This window comes from Bactrocera oleae, chromosome 6 (genome assembly GCF_042242935.1).
Source record: "Bactrocera oleae isolate idBacOlea1 chromosome 6, idBacOlea1, whole genome shotgun sequence".
Classification (NCBI taxonomy): Eukaryota; Metazoa; Arthropoda; class Insecta; order Diptera; family Tephritidae; genus Bactrocera; species Bactrocera oleae.
In genome coordinates, this window is record NC_091540.1 from 13,655,327 (window position 1) to 13,675,015 (window position 19,689).

At 35.6% G+C, this 19,689-nt stretch overlaps 1 protein-coding gene and 1 long non-coding RNA gene across 7 annotated transcripts; one reads left to right on the forward strand and one right to left on the reverse strand.

Moving 5' to 3' along the window:
- Window positions 1-251: 251 nt before the first annotated feature.
- LOC106621979 (cationic amino acid transporter 2) lies at window positions 252-18,949 on the forward strand. Of its 6 annotated transcripts, none has more exons than XM_036360714.2 (10): window positions 252-609; window positions 6,233-6,490; window positions 13,198-13,548; window positions 13,618-13,902; window positions 13,960-14,064; window positions 14,126-14,653; window positions 14,711-14,813; window positions 14,878-15,068; window positions 15,122-15,397; window positions 15,602-18,949. In XM_036360714.2, the coding sequence occupies exons 3-10, from the start codon at window positions 13,308-13,310 to the stop codon at window positions 17,236-17,238; spliced, it is 3,366 nt and encodes a 1,121-aa protein (XP_036216607.2). In that variant the 5' UTR covers window positions 252-609; window positions 6,233-6,490; window positions 13,198-13,307; the 3' UTR covers window positions 17,239-18,949. The 6 variants fall into 6 exon arrangements, with proteins under 6 accessions (XP_036216607.2, XP_036216604.2, XP_036216612.2 ...); XM_036360711.2 differs by having other exon boundaries at window positions 252-436; XM_036360719.2 differs by having other exon boundaries at window positions 253-436; window positions 18,444-18,949.
- Window positions 12,553-13,051, reverse strand: LOC138857875 (uncharacterized). Its single transcript, XR_011397097.1, has 2 exons — window positions 12,869-13,051; window positions 12,553-12,715 (listed from the first exon to the last, which is right to left on the reverse strand). It is a non-coding gene; the product is annotated as an uncharacterized lncRNA (long non-coding RNA).
- Window positions 18,950-19,689: the final 740 nt, after the last annotated feature.

Genomic DNA, 19,689 nt, shown 5'->3' on the forward strand with positions numbered 1-19,689 from the left:
GAGCGCCTGCTCGGAAATTGTTCTAACGTAATGTCAACAAACGAACTGGCACTTGTAAACAGAGAGCAGAGGTTGCCCTTCAGCAGCTGCTTACACAATATCACAACAAAAACAACAGCAATAAAGCAGCGCTCAGCCATCACGGGGCTGCGTGCGGTCTGCTCCACTTGATTACAGGTGCAGCCGAGCGCTGACGAAGGCTGCTGGTGTATATGGGCCAACAGGTGCTCGGCGCGCTAGCGCTCGGTGCTCAGTCAGTCGTAGCTCAGCAATCGCAGCGTTTGAAAGTATCATAAGTGACGGTATCGGGCTTGCCGGCGATACCTTCTAGACCGTAAATTCTCACGAGACGTACTCTTAGCTAAAACTCAGTAATCAAAATTCATTGTCGTTGGCAGCTTCGTGCAGCGTCGACTATTCGGCCAGCTTCAATTTGGTTAGTCACTGCACTGGCGCGGATATCTTGCTGATAGTGGTGGCTTGAGTTACGGATTATTTGTATTCGTTTTTCTGGCGCTTCTCGCATTTTAGCCGCAATTAGCGTTTTTTTTTTTGTTTTTTTTTTGCGTACTGGTACTGAAACTGTGCGATTATCATTAAACAGAAAATGTAAATATTTGCCACACACAAAGAAATCGTATGGAATGCTTGTGCGCGTGTGTGCGTTTCAACGAAATATATGTGCACAGATACACAGAGAAAACTAGATCGTGAATGTGATACGAACGTCAGTTTATCCTTATCTGCGTTATCAGCTCAGTTGGAGATTGTGTCAAATTTGTATTTGTGGTTGTTGTGTTTACTGAAAGTTTTGCAGATGTGAAAATGTTTACGTAGTTCGGTTCGTCTGAGCTAAATTAGCGTACATGTGTGTGAGTGTTATTACGCTTATTATATATTTAACGGCGCTTACTTTCAACAATTATATGGCAATATTCAACATTTTCACGTTCATTTGCTCAACTGGGCAGCGCATCAATATGTATGCTGCAAAGCGAGGGGAAGCGGTGATTAGCGCGTAACATTTTAGGAACTTTGATCGTTTGCCATTAATTTAGTTACGCCGTAATGCGCTTTATTGTATTTACTAGAATGAAAGTGAGAATAATTCATGACTTATTTGTTTTTTATTTACATAGTTATATAATATATGTACATACACACGTCACACGCACATATGCGCACTTCACGGTAATTTTATGTACTATTATAATTTAGAATGAAATTTTTGTAAGCTTTATAATGCTTATGAGCTACGCCTTCAACCAGGTCGAGCACACTTTAACTTGTTATCCCGCTACCTGTACATATGTACAAACGTGTATATATTTGCACGCGTATGTGTAACAAACAGTTAAACACACTAAAGGCTCCAGACTTCTAACAACAAAATATATTTTTTTATTCAAATTAACTTTAATACACGTATACGAATGACCCTCTAATTATTTTATGACTTTCCGGTAGCTCTGCAAAATACCCGTCTATGGCTGTAATAGCTTCTTCATGCGATGAAAAACGCTTTTCACGAAGTAATTGTTTCAGGTTTCTGAAGAGGTAATAGTTGCTGGGAGCCAAAGCTGGTGCGTACGTTGAATGCTCAAGCAATTCGTACTTTAATTCGTTGAATTTTGTCATTTTTAAAACACCTTTGTGAAGAAAAATTGGCTTGAAGAAAAATTATTTTTTTTTGTGCTGCAAACCAGGTCTTTTCTCACAAATTTTGTCATCCAGCTGATCCAAAAGAATGCAGTAATATTCAGAGTTCATTTTTTACCTTTCTGCAGATAATCAATCAACAAAATTACTTTTGCATCCCAAAAAACTAATGCCATAACCTTCTTTGCTGATCGTTGTGACTTCATCTGCTTTGGAGCTGAACAATCAGCTTCAGTACACTGCAAACGTGCTTGTTTCAATTTAGGATCATGGTAGATCCAAGTCTCATTCATAGTTATAGAACGACGCAAGAAATCCGGTTTATTCTGTTTAAAATGCTCCAAATTATGCTGAGTTGAATTGTTAACGTGTGCGGCACTAACTTTCCAAACATGTTCATATGTAATTCTCCATGTAAAATATGAAGTACCCGTTTCACTGAGATTCTTATGGTATTAACAATTTCATGCATAGTCAAACTTGGATCATCACTAACAATATTATGAACTTGCTCAATGTCAACTTCAAATAGCTTGTAAACAAAGAATTAATTGTAAATTTGCATGTGTTCTCACGACAGATGTACGAACTTGGCATAAAAAAATTTGGAGCTAGTAGCGCTATTTTTTGGTGAGACCAACCAACTTTTCAACCAAACTGTATGTACATATATAATATGTATATCGACAAGAATCAATGCAAGTCAAAACACAGCACAAAGATACTTCGGAAATAAATACATAACTACATATATATGATTTTATCCGAACATGAAGAGTTCCAAAGCTGTGTATGTATGTGTTTACGGGCAATTATTTTTAAATATTACCCACGTACACACTATACATACATACATATATACAAACGTCACAACCGTTTAATTTCACGTCGCTTTTAAATATTACAAGCACTTGCACATACAAACATACAAATTGTTATTGCTGTTTTTTTTTGTTTTATGCAAAAGCTTGCACGCTTTAAAAATATACGCGAATGCATCTCGACGTCGGCTGACCGCTAACCACTTAACCAGCAACCATTCAGCCAGTCGATCAGTCAGTCAGTTAGTAAGTGACACCGGGCGACAAGTAAGCAAATTAAGCGAGTACAATTCACTCAGGGGAAGAACGTTCAAAATACGCCAGGCAATAACAAACATGCCGGAATAATTAAAAATATCAAACAACAACAACAACAACAACAGCAGAATAACCGCTTATAAAATGCGAAAATTTATTGTGCACATGAAACGCCAGCGTATAAATACATACATATGCACATGCTTACATACCGACAGGTACGCGTTGTGTAAAACACCGCGACAAAAATAAAACGTACTGCTCACAATAGCAACAAAAACATTATTAAAAACCGCGCTTTGACGAAATGTTAATTGACCACGTTCACATTCGCGCTCGCATTCGAAATCGAATTCAAATTTATCTTACATATATGGCAAACGCTTGCACTATAAACAACATAACTAAAAAACATTTGATTTCGAAAACAATGTGGCGCTTATATTAAAAAGCGCACATCAAACGGAAGTTGTGCTATGCTTTTACAATTAACTTGTGTTTTAAAAGTTATTGAATTTATTAAAGAAAAGTCGGGAATTTGTATTCGAGATTTATAAGCTGATTAAGTGTAAGGAATTCGATTGGAAAAATTTTCAAAATTTATGTAATAATGTGTTACGCTCTTCTACGAAAAAAAGCGCTATACTTATTTGAATACATATTTACAGTTGTGTGTGAATTCGCTGGCTTATACGTCAAATGGTGTTGCGTGTCGCCTCACCTTGCTCTCGGCGTTCAAACTACTGTGCCGATGAACAAAATACAATTTTGATGGAAAATTTAATAGTCAACAACACTAATTACAATATATTGCTAAAATTAATTATTTTTAGAATATTAGTTATTGTGCGTAGAAATGAATCGGGACTTGTTTAACACGTGCATGGCGCCGAGCGATAGCTGACATCGGGTGAATCGAATTACACGGATTTGCGGAAGTATGTATTTCTGAAATTCAATTAATTACTATACTTAGTAATGTAGCAACAAAAAGTTGTCATACCAAAGTACGCGGTGTTAAATAATTAGTAATACGTGCCTTTGAGGCATACAACTGAAGCAAATGTATATTAGTGCGCCGCAACACATTCCGACGATTATTTCGAATTCCGCAGCTCGGTGGGTCTATAGATCGGAAAGAACTCAAAATTAGGCTTTTGATTTCGTATGTCAATTGATAAAGCCTATAATTACTGATGCATACAAATGTTGATACCAATTACTAGTTGCAGTACAGGCGGCTTGACTCAAATCGTTTATGAGCGCATTAAAGTAGCGTGATTGCCATGACTGACATGTACATATGTATATATAGGGATTATTTGCAAGTCTGTTAGCATAGTAAACATCTACATATGTCAAAGTAACTTAGTTGCAAGTTTTTCATATTTATTCTAATATTTCTATTAAATAAGAAAGTTAATAGGAAAATGTCATTCATTTTTATAAGGAGGATTATACTTAACGCAACGAACCTCTTTCAAGATGTATGTATGTACATATGTACGTATATGTATGAGAACAAGAAAAAATGTTAACTTCGGTTGCACCGAAGCTATAATACGCTTTACAAATACAAAGGCCTCTACAAGCACTTGATTCCGATCGTTCAGTTTGTATGGCAATTATATGATATAGTGTTCTGATCTGAACAATTTCTTTTTAGATTGCATTATTATTATTTTGCCTTAAACAATAACTCGTGCTTAATTTCGTTAATATACCTCGTCAAACTACAGATTTGTCCATGCAAGCACTTTATTACGATCGTTCAGTTAATATGGCAACTATATGCTATAGTTATCCGATGTAAATAAATTCTTTGGAGATTACATTGTTGCCTTAGAAAATAACTCATGCAAAATTTCGTGAGGATATTACGTCAAATAAATGATTTTTCCATACAAGCACTTGATTCCTATTGTTCAGTTTGTATGGCCGCTATATGCTATAGTGATCCGATATCGGCCGTTCCGACAAATGAACAGCTTCTTAGTGAGATAAGGACAGGTGCAAAATTTCAGTTCGATAGCTTTAAAACTGAGGGACTAGTTTGTATATATACAGACAGACGGACAGACAGAGGGAAATGGCTAAATCAACTCAGCTCAGCACGCAGATCATTTATGAATATATTCTATAGGGTCTCCGACGTTTCCTTCTGGGTGTTACAAACTTCGTGGCAAACTTAATATACCCTATTCAGGGTATAATAATGCTGTTATTAAGCAAACACACAAGTCGAATGTGTAAATTATGTGAAAAATGTGGCAGGCATGACAATATGCTGTTTCAAAACAAAAACCATAACAACAAATAAAAATCTACACGACATGGTTACCAACATATATACCTGAGTTTACATATATATGTTTGTATGTGCGTATATATTTGCAAAATTGTACTGACTTCCTGAAAACACGAAGCAGCAGCACTAACGCGCCCAGCCGTTCACTACTCGGAGATTGCTGAGCGATTAACAAACAATTACATTTTTGTTGTTTACTTTTACAACAGTCTATTATGTTGCTGATGTTGTTGTTTACAATAAATGCAGTTTTTCGCCAGCTTCTTGCCCTGCCTGCCTTGTGTACCTGCCACACGCCGACGCCATTGCTACTCCAAACTATGTAAACGTACACTAGTCCGCAACTAATGCATTTGTAATCAGTATTGGAACCTGCGCAGCAATACAAACTGGCCTACGATTGACACTTGACGATCGAAAGTGCATGCCAAATGAACAGATGCTCTATGAAGTTTTCAATTTTTTGCTGCTGCTCGGCTGCGCTCATGTTATCAGCATCTGTGAGATACTCGTACATAAAGTACATACAAGCGATATGTGCAGGAAGACACATATGACAATAATGCCTTATGGCACGCCGCTCATTAATTACTCGCTCTGTACGGCCGCATTCGCTGCGTCTTATCTGGAGTTCCATTGTTTAAGTTGTTTACTTGTTTGTTTGTTTATTTTACTTTTTTTTTTTCCACATGCAAACGGTTGTCTGGCTACCTACTTTCGCGTATTTGCATGCATGTATGTTGATATGCGTGAGTGTGTGCGTGTGTACTGTTTCTTAGCCTTTCCGCACTTTATTATACTTTTGCATTAGCTACTGTTGTTGTTGTTGTTATTGCTTTTGTTCGATTTGTTGTTATTAGCTTTGTTCACTCCATTTGATTGTAGCTTCGCCACAGCGCACAGGGCGGGCGGACCGTATGCGGTCTGGCAGTGAGGCTGAGTTCGTAATTGATGCGTAACCCGATACTTGGCCTGTGCTCGGCACTTGTAAACACGTCGTGTGACAGTTGAGACGGGAACACCGACGGCAGCGGTAGTAAGTGCAAAAGCAGCAACAGGTTGCAAATTACATTTGAGCTGAGGGCGAAAGTGTCAGTGCTGAGAGGCTACCAGAAACGCATTAATTTTTTTTTCTTTTTTTTGGTATACGAATTAATTGTAATTTCATAAATTTCTTTGTTGAAAGTGTGCGTACTGAGAAGCAAAACGGAGAATCTCTGTAGCTGTGACTATCCATCTTATATAATAAAGTTAAATAAGATAATGTGATAAGAGACATTAAATGAAAACTTGTTGAGCGCGAACGCCAGTGTTTCACCAACTAAATATACAAAGTGCATAAATAATATCTTCCGGCAAATGAACACAACAAAAATAAATTATTCAAAAATACACCTAACTCAGTCATCAGAATTCAAGAACTGTAAAAAAAATTAGAAAAACGGTAAGTATATAAAAAATTAGCAGTTTCAAATTTATTTACATACATCGCGCTTGATAAAAAACGTTCAGAACATAAGCAACCGTTAGCATGCTTTATAACAAACGCCAATAAATTATAAATAGCGAAAAAAAAATTTAATTTAATTTAAAAAAACCACAAATTTTAGGTTGCTTGAGTTCGTATTATATTGTATTATAATAAATATTAGTCACAATGACACAAACAGTCAAGTGGAAATCATACCCAGTTTTCTACATATTATTTCACTAGAATCCATATACATACATAATTTTCACACATAACGCCAAATGAATTATAGCTTATAAAAGTTTCAAGAAAATTAGTCAAGTAATACGCTGAACACATAGACGACGACAAGCGACAGGCAGCATCTAACAAATATTAAAGCACACAAGTGCTTATGTACACAGTTATTTAAACCACAGCACGACTGCACGGCAACAGGCTTGCAGTTGTGGCTGTCGGCAAATTAAAACCATTTCTAATATTGCCGACGACAATGTGTTGTTTGTGAAGCGTAAAATTATCAAAAGCGCTAACAAATCTAATTTTATAAGCATAAAATAGCTCTGATATATCAATTGTTATTACAAATATCGAATAAATCGACTTATTTACTTACTTTTGCACAAAGAATTTTACTTTGAGCACATTATTGAAATTTTATTGTACTGAAAGGTTTTAGTACAGCAACAACGAAATTATGTACAGCGGCTGTTTGATATGTCGCTGCCGTCTACAATATGTTCAAGTAGCTGGCTTCAAGACGACATTTGCAGACAAGCAAAATTTCGCTGTCGTGCAGTCATGTCGTGCATTCATTTTTGTGTACAAAGCAGAAAGCTCTCTAATGAGAGACAAACTAGCTACACAAGATTATATTAGCGTAATCACAACCCTTCAACCACGAACTTCGCCACATATAATTATTACTTTTAAAATTTTACATATTTTTTCGTTAGTAAAATCATATTCAAGTAGGCATTATAATTGTGTGCGTATTATCTGTTTACAAAGTAGACCTTCGTGCATTTAATAACAACGTCTTATCTTATGCCACTACGTAATTTGTAATCGCATTTATAAAACTAGCCAAGTAATAAGTATGTGGTAATTGTACATACAACTAGCTTATAAAAGCATTTAGGCTAAAAGCCATTTGACGAAATGCGCGTTGAATATTTATTTAATTTCATTAAATACAATTTGACGTTTGGAGAACTTTTTTATTACTAAAGGCCTAAAGAATTGATAAAAATCAAGCAATAAAAAATAGTAAGCCAATTTTTTATAATTCTAATCATTTAGCTTTCACTGCGTTCATTTGTATAGAGCAATATTTCCAAAACATCTCGGAAAGTCGGCATTCTAGTGCTGTACCTGTAAGAAATTACAAGTATTATGTACAATTTGTCACAGTTTGAGCTGTGTTTTTGCATTTGTCGAACAGCAAAGCTTCTACCGCACACTCATTGTGTTACATTGTACACGAGCAATGCACAAGCGTGTTAAACGGCTTGGCAGTTGCGGTTATTGACTTGTTGCTTCGCTGCCTCAATATTTTCGCATGAACTGGCTAATGCCGCGCGCGTAAACTCTACTCAGGAAGCGTAGGCACCCACTTGTATGTATGTATGTATGGAAGTATGTATGTTTGTACATATATGCACGTGCGTACCCACCGCCAAGCACGCAAGTGTTGCGTCATATAATCTATTTGTAACAATTTGTTATAATTAGCAACTGAATCAATGCTTTTACACACCTCTCTTTGGTGTTTCGCTTATTTACGCAAATTTAAGAATTTAAGATAATCAATTAGCTTTGATATGGTTTTCTCTTCTCCGACCTCCACTAATTTGCGCTCTCAGAAGCTTCCACCATGTTCATGCATTGCTTATGTGTGATGTGTTTGTGTTTGGTATAACACGGCGTATGAGTGCCGTGAGTGCGTGGTTGTTGGCAGCAATAAAAATTATTCAGCGTTTATACTTGTTTGACGCTTCAGAACGCTCTAGCCGCAGCGCTTTCGTTTATCAAAAAGTAAATAAGTTGATAAGGCTATGCTTTTTTCGATATCTAGTTGCCAGAGCGCATATAATTAGCGCATATTTATTTTTATATTTTGCCTGTTGTGCACAAATCTCGGCTTAAACAAATATTATTTACTGCTCTTGACGTTCTATTAGCCAATAAAAGCTTTTTATTATTTGCGATAACAGCTTGTGTATTTATTTATTATTATATTAATTTTACTATTTAAATTAATTTTAAACTTGTGAATTTTAGTATTACTTCTGGTGGAATAACACAGCTGCATGTCTGTACATATGTATTAAATTAGTGTTACATATACATACTTACACATAAAGTGCATTTATATATTATTTGAGGTGTTTCCCCACTCGATTAGCTGCAGCTCGTTGAATTAGAAAACAGCTATGAGTCATAACTATTGAGAGTAAACACTCACTCATCACAGCTCCCTAATCATCAATCAATTTGAAGCTAAATACTTGTACGCGTATATTAATGTTTTTATTATGAAAATCGCTTTAATTTAATAACTAAACCTTTCACTTCTCGTGCGTTTAACACTCCATATAATTCAGGTGATTGATCATCAACGCCGACACTCATTTTGCTAACATACTTATTTAAAAGTTAATAAGTTACTTTAAGTGGCTTAATAAAAAAAACAATAACATAAGTCATAACCGAACTCGCAGTCATCCATCTAAATAAATATGCATTATCAGCAATTTCAAATGATTTTCTAAATTCATTCGGCTTCCCGGTAGATAAAAAAAAATATTTCAAAGATAAAAAGAGATATAAAAAAAATATAATGAATTAAGGTAAACAATTTTAAGGTGACTGTTGAGCATATACGTATATATATGTACATATGAGATATCATAATATAAGTAGCAACCGACTATGAATACTCCACTACTAAGCTTTTATGCTGCCAGCCTTCGAAGCGTACCCAGCAGTTATGCCTGAACCATTTACAATTATAAAATCTTCACTTTATGACTGATAAGAAGAAAATGTGTTCTAAAGTAGCACGCCAAGTGAAGCCCTGTTCGCTGACCTACATACAATAAAATGGGATAACCACAATCAGAGCTTCTATTAATAAAGTATAATGTTCAATAATTAATATAATAATTGAATAAAGATTATTTTATAAGGTTTACTGCTGTGAGCATAAATTCAAAGAATGCATTAACGACTTCGATTTGCAAATACGTTGGACTTTGCGCGGCAGATATGCAAATCCGTTCAGGAATGTTTTCAATAAAAAAAATACTTGTAAAGTGCACTTACACACATATACGTTGAATATGTGAATATCGACAAAAACCGAAACGCTTTATTTGGCAAACAATGCAAGTAATCAAAACGATTACAAATTATTTTTTTATGATTTATTATGCGCTTGCAAGTAACTTCGCAAAAAATCAATCAATAACACTGTTAAACACTGTATATGTCACACGAACTTTGCGATAAGTTTGGTTTATGTTGTTGTATACTTATTAACAATATAGGAGTATAATCAATCACGCCCAGTTTTTTGTGACAGCTACATATTCCTTTCTCATTTCATATATGTGACTTTTTTAAATAACTTTATTTATATCACTGTATAACTATTCTAATCGACTTACTTACATCATTTTAGGTAATTTTAATATTTTTACTATCGATTTTTTTATCAGTTATTTATTAATATTACAAGAGTATAGAAAAAAATTTTAAAATTTAAAAAACTGGCATCTAATGAAAGTGGGGTCTCAATTACCCATTATTTCACCCTTCTAGTCATCTAAAATGAAAAAAAATATTATAAATCTGCAATGATGTCGCAATTGTATAAACTAGCGATAAGTAAAAAAAAAATTTGCTTGACTAAATGGCGACTGTTTGAAAAAAAAAGATTTTTTTACCATTTTTTTAATTTCCTTTTTTAAAAATAGTAAAGACTTGAATTTGAAGTTCATACTCGAGAGAGGTCTATAAAATTTCAAGTAAATCGGTTCAGTAGAACAAAAAGAAATCTTGGATATCATATTGAAAAAGTCTGGTCCGCGAAAAACGCATTGAAAGTTTCGCGAAAAGTCTTTTGTTCAATTAAAATTTCAAAAAACCTCTCGTAGACATATTCTTAAATTGTTAAACTTTGAAGATATGAAAAAAATAGAATACGCTCTCAAAGACTTATGCTGGAAACAGTCACCGGCGGAAACTCGTAGAATCAGCTGATACGACCGTTCTTATGAGAGCGCTATGTAAATGAACACTCACCGCAGCTTCCGCTTTTACCGACCGTACGGTGGGATATCCACGAAAATTGGATTTTTTCCGTAGAAACGAGTCAGCTGATTGCTCTCTTGCAACGCAGGGTTGCCAGAGTTTCGATATTTTGTAGTAATTAAATACTAAACTTGAATATATTTGAAATATTTTTAAACTAACTCAAAATCACAGTCGAATATATTTATTTATAAATAATTTTAATAGTTGGATTTCAGTTTTGAGCTTTTATATTATGAAAAATTATAACTGAAAAGCTATATGTGTGCATATAAATTAAGCAATGGTTACATTGGTGAAATGAAAACAAACGAAAACAACTGACTTCTACGTTGCCACTACGGGCATAACTTTTGACAAACTTCGTTTGATACGGGCGTTAAATACAGAAGTGCGGAATGTCGGTGACTAATTCCAGCATTAATAAATGAACTTATAATGTCATAAAATACATATGCTAGTCTCTCATCTGGATTTTTTGCCGGCAAATTTGGGTGTTGTGAATAATGAACAAGACGAGAGATGCCATCAGGACATTTCCTTAAAGGAGAAGCGCTATCAAGGGAAATGTAGCGCTGTAATGCTAGTAGGTTATTGTTGAAGGCCTTCCAAAAGCCAAATATTCACGAAAATCATAAGTATTTTTTTTATATTAAGCAATAATTGCTCTAAGTGTAGCTAATGTTGGTACTTTTTAAGAAAGTATATGTTTTGATGTCACAAAAAAAACCTAACGTGTGAAATTATTTTCATTCACATATTATTGTTTACTGGTCCTAGTACATTCAAAATTCGATATAAGTATTCATGTGATAAAAATTAAATTTTTGTTAAGTAGTGTAATTTCAAACAAGCTTACTGAATGTGCGTTTATGTAAGTGTCGATGATTGAATTATTTTTTATGCCTGGGGGTTCATATCCATTTACGGCAAGAAAGTCACATAAAAATCGAATAATTTTCTACACTTCGTGGCATCTAATATATGGATTAGAATTCTAATTGCTTTCTCATACTGACATAATCTTTCATCGTTCGATACTTTTTACATTGTTTCTTTGGTGGGCGACTGACAAAAATCACTTTTCAGTACTAATACTTAATCGATTATGTAAATACTTCCGAAACAAGTGTCATAAATTGTGCATTTTCTCCAAAAATTTAAATACTTTCAGCTTCAATTCATTATGTTTATGGCGATAACTCATAACACTTTAATTGTCTGTAATAATTATAAAATAAATAGCGACGTAAGACACGTTTTCTCAATTGTAATTGTCTGATTTCATTAAAGTTATATACAGGTTGGTTGAAAAGTGTCTGTTCTCGCCAAGAAATAGCACTACTCCACATTTTTTTTCCCTCATATTTTTACATCTGCCATGAGAACACATGCAAAGTTACACGTCATTCTGTCAATTAATTCTTTGTTTACAAGCCATTTGAAGTGGATGTGTGGAATTTCAATATGGAAAAAATTGAATATCGTGATTATTCAGTGATTAGATTCTTTATTTTGAAAGGTTTAAAAGGAATAGAAATTTATGAACAATTGTGTTAGAAGTGTATAAAGAGTGCTTACCTTCAAAACGCGCTGTTGAATTATGGGCAGGAGAATTTAAACGTGGTCGTACTAGGCTTGAAAACGATCCACCCGAAGGACGGCACAAAACCGCAACCGAAAAATCATTTTTCATCACGACAATGCACCTGTTCACAAAGAGTGACAAAATTCAATGAATTAAAGTACAACTTGCTTGAGCATTCACCGTATTCACCATATTTGACTCCCAGCGACTACTAACTCTTCAGAAACCTGAAACAATTCGTTTTTCGTCGAATGAAGAAGCTATTACAGCCGTAGACGGGTATTTTGCAGAGCCTACGAAAAGTCATTATAAGGATGGCATAAAATTATTGGAGGATCATTGTCATAAGTGTATTGAAGTTAAGGAAGATTATATTGAATAAAAAAATATATTTCGTAACAAAAACAGAATTTTTGCATTTCGAGCGCAGAAAATTTATAACCAACCTGTACAATTTAGCTCTTAAACACCTCTTAAAATCGCTATCCTATATCTCTGGAGTGTGCAAGTTACAGCAACTCTAACGCTGAGTCCGTCAATTGTATATAATGATAGGTGTGCATTTAAAATTTACTGTTATTCGCGTTATTCGTATCAAAAGCCAATGCTGCTAGACTACGTCTACCAATACACACACAATAATCTAATTAACTGCACGACTACTGATAGAAAAACAATGATCTAGTTGAGTGTTCTCACCTACAACACATATGGATTTCACAATTACTGAAAAATTAGTCATTAATTAATAACATATTATATTAATTCTTTATAGGTTTCTCAGAATTAGCTTGAGTCATAAGCACTTTCACACCACTTCGGATCGCATTCGTCAACGTCTCGTAGGGACAGTTTCGCTAAAATCGGTGTTGCATCTGTACGAAAATGGCACGGCAAACAACTTATTGGAAAGTGTTAACGCGCCGGAAAATATTACCCAACGAGGGAGCGGAGAGTGATACGAAGCTGAATCGTGTACTCGGCTTATTCGATCTGACCGCTTTAGGCGTTGGTTCGACTTTGGGCGCAGGCGTTTATGTGTTAGCCGGTCAAATAGCACGCGATCAAGCGGGTCCCTCTGTGGTGCTATCCTTTGCAATCGCAGCGCTGGCATCTTTACTAGCAGGTGATATGAACGATATGCATGTGTATAGAAACAATTGTTTTTGAAATCATATATTTTGACATTCTACAGGCATTTGTTATGCGGAGTTTGGTGCGCGTGTACCCAAAGCTGGTTCGGCTTATGTCTATAGCTATGTTTGTATCGGCGAGTTCGCTGCCTTTGTCATCGGTTGGAATCTGATGTTGGAGTATATTATTGGCACCGCCAGTGTTTGCCGTGGCATCAGTCTCTATTTGGATACGCTAATAAACGATACGCTCAAGAACACCTTTGCCGAGATAGCGCCAATCAATGTTAGTTTCCTCGCAAGCTACTTCGATTTCTTTGCAGTCGGGCTGGTTATTGTATTTGGTGGTACGTAAAATTAAAGACTTTTCAATTTGAGATTCTCTTTCACGCACGCTTTTTCAGTTGCATTGGCCTTTGGCGTGGAGACGTCAGCTTTGGCTAATAATTTCTGTACGAGCCTCAATATTTTCATACTATTGTTTGTCATAATTTTTGGAGCTATCAAAGGTGAACTACTATTTATAAGATTGTTAGATGAATTCGCTTTACATTACTTTGTACTTTTTAGCAAACTTCGCCAACTGGTCTATTGATCCGCAAGCCATCAACGCCACCATCACAACGAGCAATATTGGCTCTGGTGGTTTCTTCCCATTTGGCTTCGCAGGCACACTAAAAGGTGCCGCCACTTGCTTTTTTGGCTTTGTTGGCTTCGACTGCATCGCAACCACCGGCGAAGAGGTGCGCAATCCGCGCCGCAATATACCACGTTCCATCTTACTATCGCTGTTTATCATATTTCTTTGCTATTTCGGCGTCTCAACAGTACTCACACTCATGGTACCGTACTATGAGCAAGACCCGAATGCGCCTTTGCCATTTGCTTTCAAACAAGTCGGCTGGACCTTCGCCATGTGGATAGTGGCCATCGGTGGGCTTATCGGTTTGTTAGCCAGTTTATTTGGTGCTTTGTTTCCGTTGCCGCGGGTCATGTACTCCATGGCAGAAGATGGTTTATTATTTCGGTTTTTAGGAAAAATCAGTCCGCGCTTTCGGGTACCGGTAAATGGTTCAATCTGCGCCGCTATATTCACAGGTCAGTAGTGTAATCACAATATTTACTGTACATTTTAACGAGTTTATAATTATTTAGCTCTCATGGCGGGATTGTTCGACCTACAGCAATTAGTTAATCTACTGTCAATCGGCACTTTGCTGGCTTACAGCGTGGTGGCCATTTCAATTACCATACTTAGGTATACAATTCAATTTGTCAGCACCTTACGTTGTTTACTCACACATCTCATTCGCAATTGACAGGTACATGGAGTCGGCTGAGGGTTCGGATTGTGAAAGCGGTATTCAGCCGTTAACCGAAAACTCCATGCTTACATCAGCGGGTACTCGAGTCACCTCTAAAGCTGTATTACAGCAATTGTTCAACATCAAACGCCTGAACACACCAAACTCTCTTTCAACTCGGATCGTTGGCACTTTAATTTCAGTATTTTGTAAGAATTTTATGTTTTCATACGTTTTCGCTTTAACACTCTTCTCTATTTAGGTCTCCTCTCATTATTCATCGGTCTAATATTCAAAGAAGCTTACGATGCTCTGCTTGAAAACCAATTATGGGTACTTGTTCTATTACCCATTTTAGTGTTATTTGCTATACTTACACTGGTCATGATTTGCCTTCAACCACGCGAGCCGGTTATAAAAACATTCCGCGTTCCCATAGTACCGCTTTTACCAGCCATCAGCGTGTTTATTAATATCTACCTAATGTTGCAGCTGGATGTGATGACTTGGATCCGTTTCGGTATATGGATGTTGATTGGTAAGTATGAGTATTACTCTAGGTTGCATGCCTTATTTACACAGTATACTAACTTTAATTGGCATCATCCATTTTTGGAACTCTGAAAGATACACGTACCATATAAGCATGTTTCTTAGCTCAATTATTTAGAGTACTAACAATGGAACTGATTTACTATTTACTCCCTTGCTTCCTGAACCACTCCACTGAAATGATTTACAGGCATACCAATATTCATTGCTTGTTGGTGCATGTATGACATTACTGATGTCACCAAACGAAATCCCGAGCGCATCGCATTTGAGCGTGCCTTGAAAGAGAGTGCGCGCAACCCAAAACCGGTCAATGGGCATTTAAACAAAAGTATAAAATCAAATGGTGTTCTAAAGAAGTCGAAAAGTGCCAATGGGGTGGCAAACAACACCACTTTAAGCTCTCAAAACGAACATACGGTGAAAAGTCTAGACGAAATTATGAATATGAATGAAGTTAGTGATGACTTGATCGAGATGCGACATCCAAATGGTAAAGTTTTCTACATTGAAGACAATCGAAGTCACTCGTCAAAGAATTCGTTAGATAAAACAGATGGGGAGAAAGATGGTACGCGAGAGGATGAAAAGTCTGTGATAGCAATGTTGGACGATGTGTTGCAAGCAGCGGATGTCGGCACTACAATAACATCCAATATGCCTGACTATCGCAAATTTAGCGTGGATTCTGAAATGCTGCCGAGCGTCATCGAAATGAATACAATAGCAACCGTGCACACCAGTAGCAATTCATCGGACGATTTGGAAGCTGTGCCCGAGGTGGAAAGTATCAAGGGCTCCAGCTGCAGCAGCCTTAACAGTGCTACTGAGCGTTTCACCGCCACCTATGCGGCAGCAAAGCAATTAGTTGATGAAATTATTAACAGTACTGCGCTCAAGGAAGCTTTGGAACGCCAAAAATCTCTAAACGAAGCTGTAAATCTGCAATTTTCGAACAGTCAAATTGACAGCAAAGATACAAATGTGCAAAATACTTTCACATCAACTGATACACCCGAGCGTAAGCCAATGCAAATGGAAGAGATTGTGCCACGCATCCGAACGAACTCAAAATCATCGTTACTCTCCGTTGATGATGCAATTCATTCCGACCACTTTAAGAATAAGCTAAGTAAAATTTTAATGCTCCCACCTGCACAAGCAACACCGCACAAGATTTCGCAAAAGGACCAAACACTGATAGACAAACCAACAACGGAAAACTGCTCTCCGCGACCGCAACTCAAACATTCAAAAAGCGAAACAGACATACGCCAACTCGTCTTGAAAGCAATTGTGAACACGGAGTTAGCCGAATTAAATGGCGTCACTACACCGTCTGATTCAAATGTTAACGGTATACCGAAACCACCGAAATTTGATCCAATACTCTACAAAACAATCAATAACCTGCGCTCCAACAAAGAACGACCCAGCTTACAGCAACTAATGGAAATCAACGAAAAGCCATTGGCGGTTAAAACGATCGCGTCACCAACACCAGCTGACACATCACAAGAAGAGGCATTGCCATTTAAACAAAAGCTGGAAGCAGTTTTGAAACGCGGTCCATCACATCGCCTGCAACAGCGTCCAGAATCAGTGCAAATACGTCGGCCAAAGTCAGTCGAGCCAATATCACTGCGAGAAGAAACCGAGGAGCAAATAATCCTTAGGCCCAAACAAAATGGCACTACGAGAAGAAGTATGGCACGATCGGAAAATAATCTAGCCACCAAAGTTAGCGACGACGGCGCAAATATGATTACAAACGCACGAAGCTTACTTAAACACGTGCCAAATGGGGCCGTCGAGTTGTATGGATAGCAGACAATGGTTGCTCGTTAATCTTTATAATGGGTATTTACATGCATATACAAGCATATTGTATGTGTGTATGTATGTAGCTGTATCTACATATCTGGGAATATATGTATTAACGTATTCATATATACTGCATTTTAGTATTGTAGTTGTTAAAGATATTTATTGTTGGAATTTATTAAACAAATATTTAGTCACAAATACCTAAAGCTCAAGTAACTGGCTCAAAGCCTTAGCATAAACTCGTTGTTGTAGGCGTAGAACTCGTTAGCTTAAATACTGTTATAACATAGGTATAACCTATATTTGTATTGTAATATTGTAATTGTTGATAAGTACATGTGTATGTGTGCAGCTTGGAAAACCACACAACGTTCACAAAAAACCAAATCAGTGCTTTGGTGTTATATTTTTTTAATTTAATTTTTTTTTTTTTTTTTTTTGTAATTATATTTAATTGTTATTAGTTCTTGTTTTCCCCAAAAGTTGCATGTGTGTAGCTTAGTCCTTACTTAGCATAAACTAATAATTAATCAGTCGTAATGTATCTATAAATTGGCGAGTGCATGCTATTATCAAACTTAAACAACTAATTTCCGTTTCCTTTAATTAACTAAAACTATCACGTAATACAATTAATCACGAATGTTTACAAAACTTATAACCGATCTACGTTTACATTCGGGTGAAGCGAAAAAAAATTTTTTTTTCTTACCCTGAGGGTAAAATTTGTAGATTAAAAAACCAAACAAAATTTTAAGACAAAAACAAATTTTTTTTTCGGTTTAAACTCTTCACATTTATATAAAAATGACCGAATTTAACGGTTTTTGACTCAAATTTTATTTTGACGCTTAGGGAAAGCATGTTGTCGTTTAAGACTTTTTTTTAAAACTCCAATAATTACCACAAATTTTTTTTTTAATTTGATAACTTTTAATTGGCCAGAAAGAGCACTCTCCACAGCTTCTAGAACACTTATCAAAATTTTTTTTCGAATGAAAAATTGTAACTCGAAATTTACTTTAAAAGTAAAAGTAAATTTTTTTTTTCCGAAAATTTTCTTTTTTTGTAATCTAAAAATTTGACCCTCAGGCTCGAACCACCCTAGTGTACATGCATCTAACACAACATCATTTTCTTCACCATATCTATGCGTACCCGTATATACATATATGTTTGTACACATTCTTCTAACCCCTCCACAGGCTTGTCAATATACTTTTTCTATGGACTACCAAATAGTTTAAGACAGTTAAAGAGGCAGCGTAACGGTTGGCAAAAATTGAAATACAGTAACTCGTTCTAATCATAAGTGCAACATCAATTAACAGTATCACTGTATAGCAATACATGAGTACATGCATATATACCTACATATATATGTATATGTATATTCAGCATACATATTTATTACGTACAGCTAATCAATTTAAATATATGTATTTTTATAAAACTTTAATGTATAGTTAATTAAATTGGATGGAAGTAATTTAGTAATTAAGAAAATGTAAAATAAATGCAAAGAAGTGAGCTGCTAATCTTTATAATGTGCTTGTTAGTAAATCATAACAAATGTATGCGCAGTGCCACACACCAAAGACCACAGATAATTCCGATTATTCGAGAACAAATCTATATTTTTACCTTAAATGTTAATACAAAGCATTTTATGGAAACTATAAATAAATTTTATTAATTATACTGTTCAAAACTGTTTTTTAACTCATTGCGATTTTCGCAAACAAACAACTATGGAACATGAGAAAATAAATATTTTTGCTTTGCATGGCCTTCAAACGCATATGTAGCTTCCTCCTGTTAAGCAGTCTCTTTCACAACATTCGTACGCGGTGTATTACAACGTAAAAATTGCGTATTAGTCTCGCTTATGATTGATTACAGCGCAAGCATTCACTAAAGGACACGGAAACACAGCACCTTGTGGAAAGCTGAATAATTTCAGTGCTTATCTATAACTTGGTATTAGGGCAAAAGCTGAAGCAAAAAATGTTGTGTACACTAGGGTGGACCGAATTTTTTTTTTTTTTGCTTAGCCTGAGGGTAAAATTTGTAGATTATAAAAAAAGAAAATTTTTGGAAACAACAATTTTTTTCTAACATCTCACTTTTCAAGTAAAGAGTCTTTCTGGCCAATTAAGAGCTATCAACTTAAAAAATTTCTGTAGTCATTATTGGAATTTTAAAAAAAGTCTGAAACGACCACATGCTTTCCTTTAGCATTAAAATAAATTTTGAGTCAAAAACCGTCAAACTCGGCAATTTTCATATAAATGTTAAGAGTTTAAACTAAAACAAAATTTTTTTTGGTCGGAAAAAAGTTTAACTCGAAATTTACTTTACCTCTAGATGTTAACAAAATTTTTATTTAAAATTTCCTTTTTTATTCTTTACAAATTTTACTCTCAGAATAAGCAAAAACAATTTTTTTTT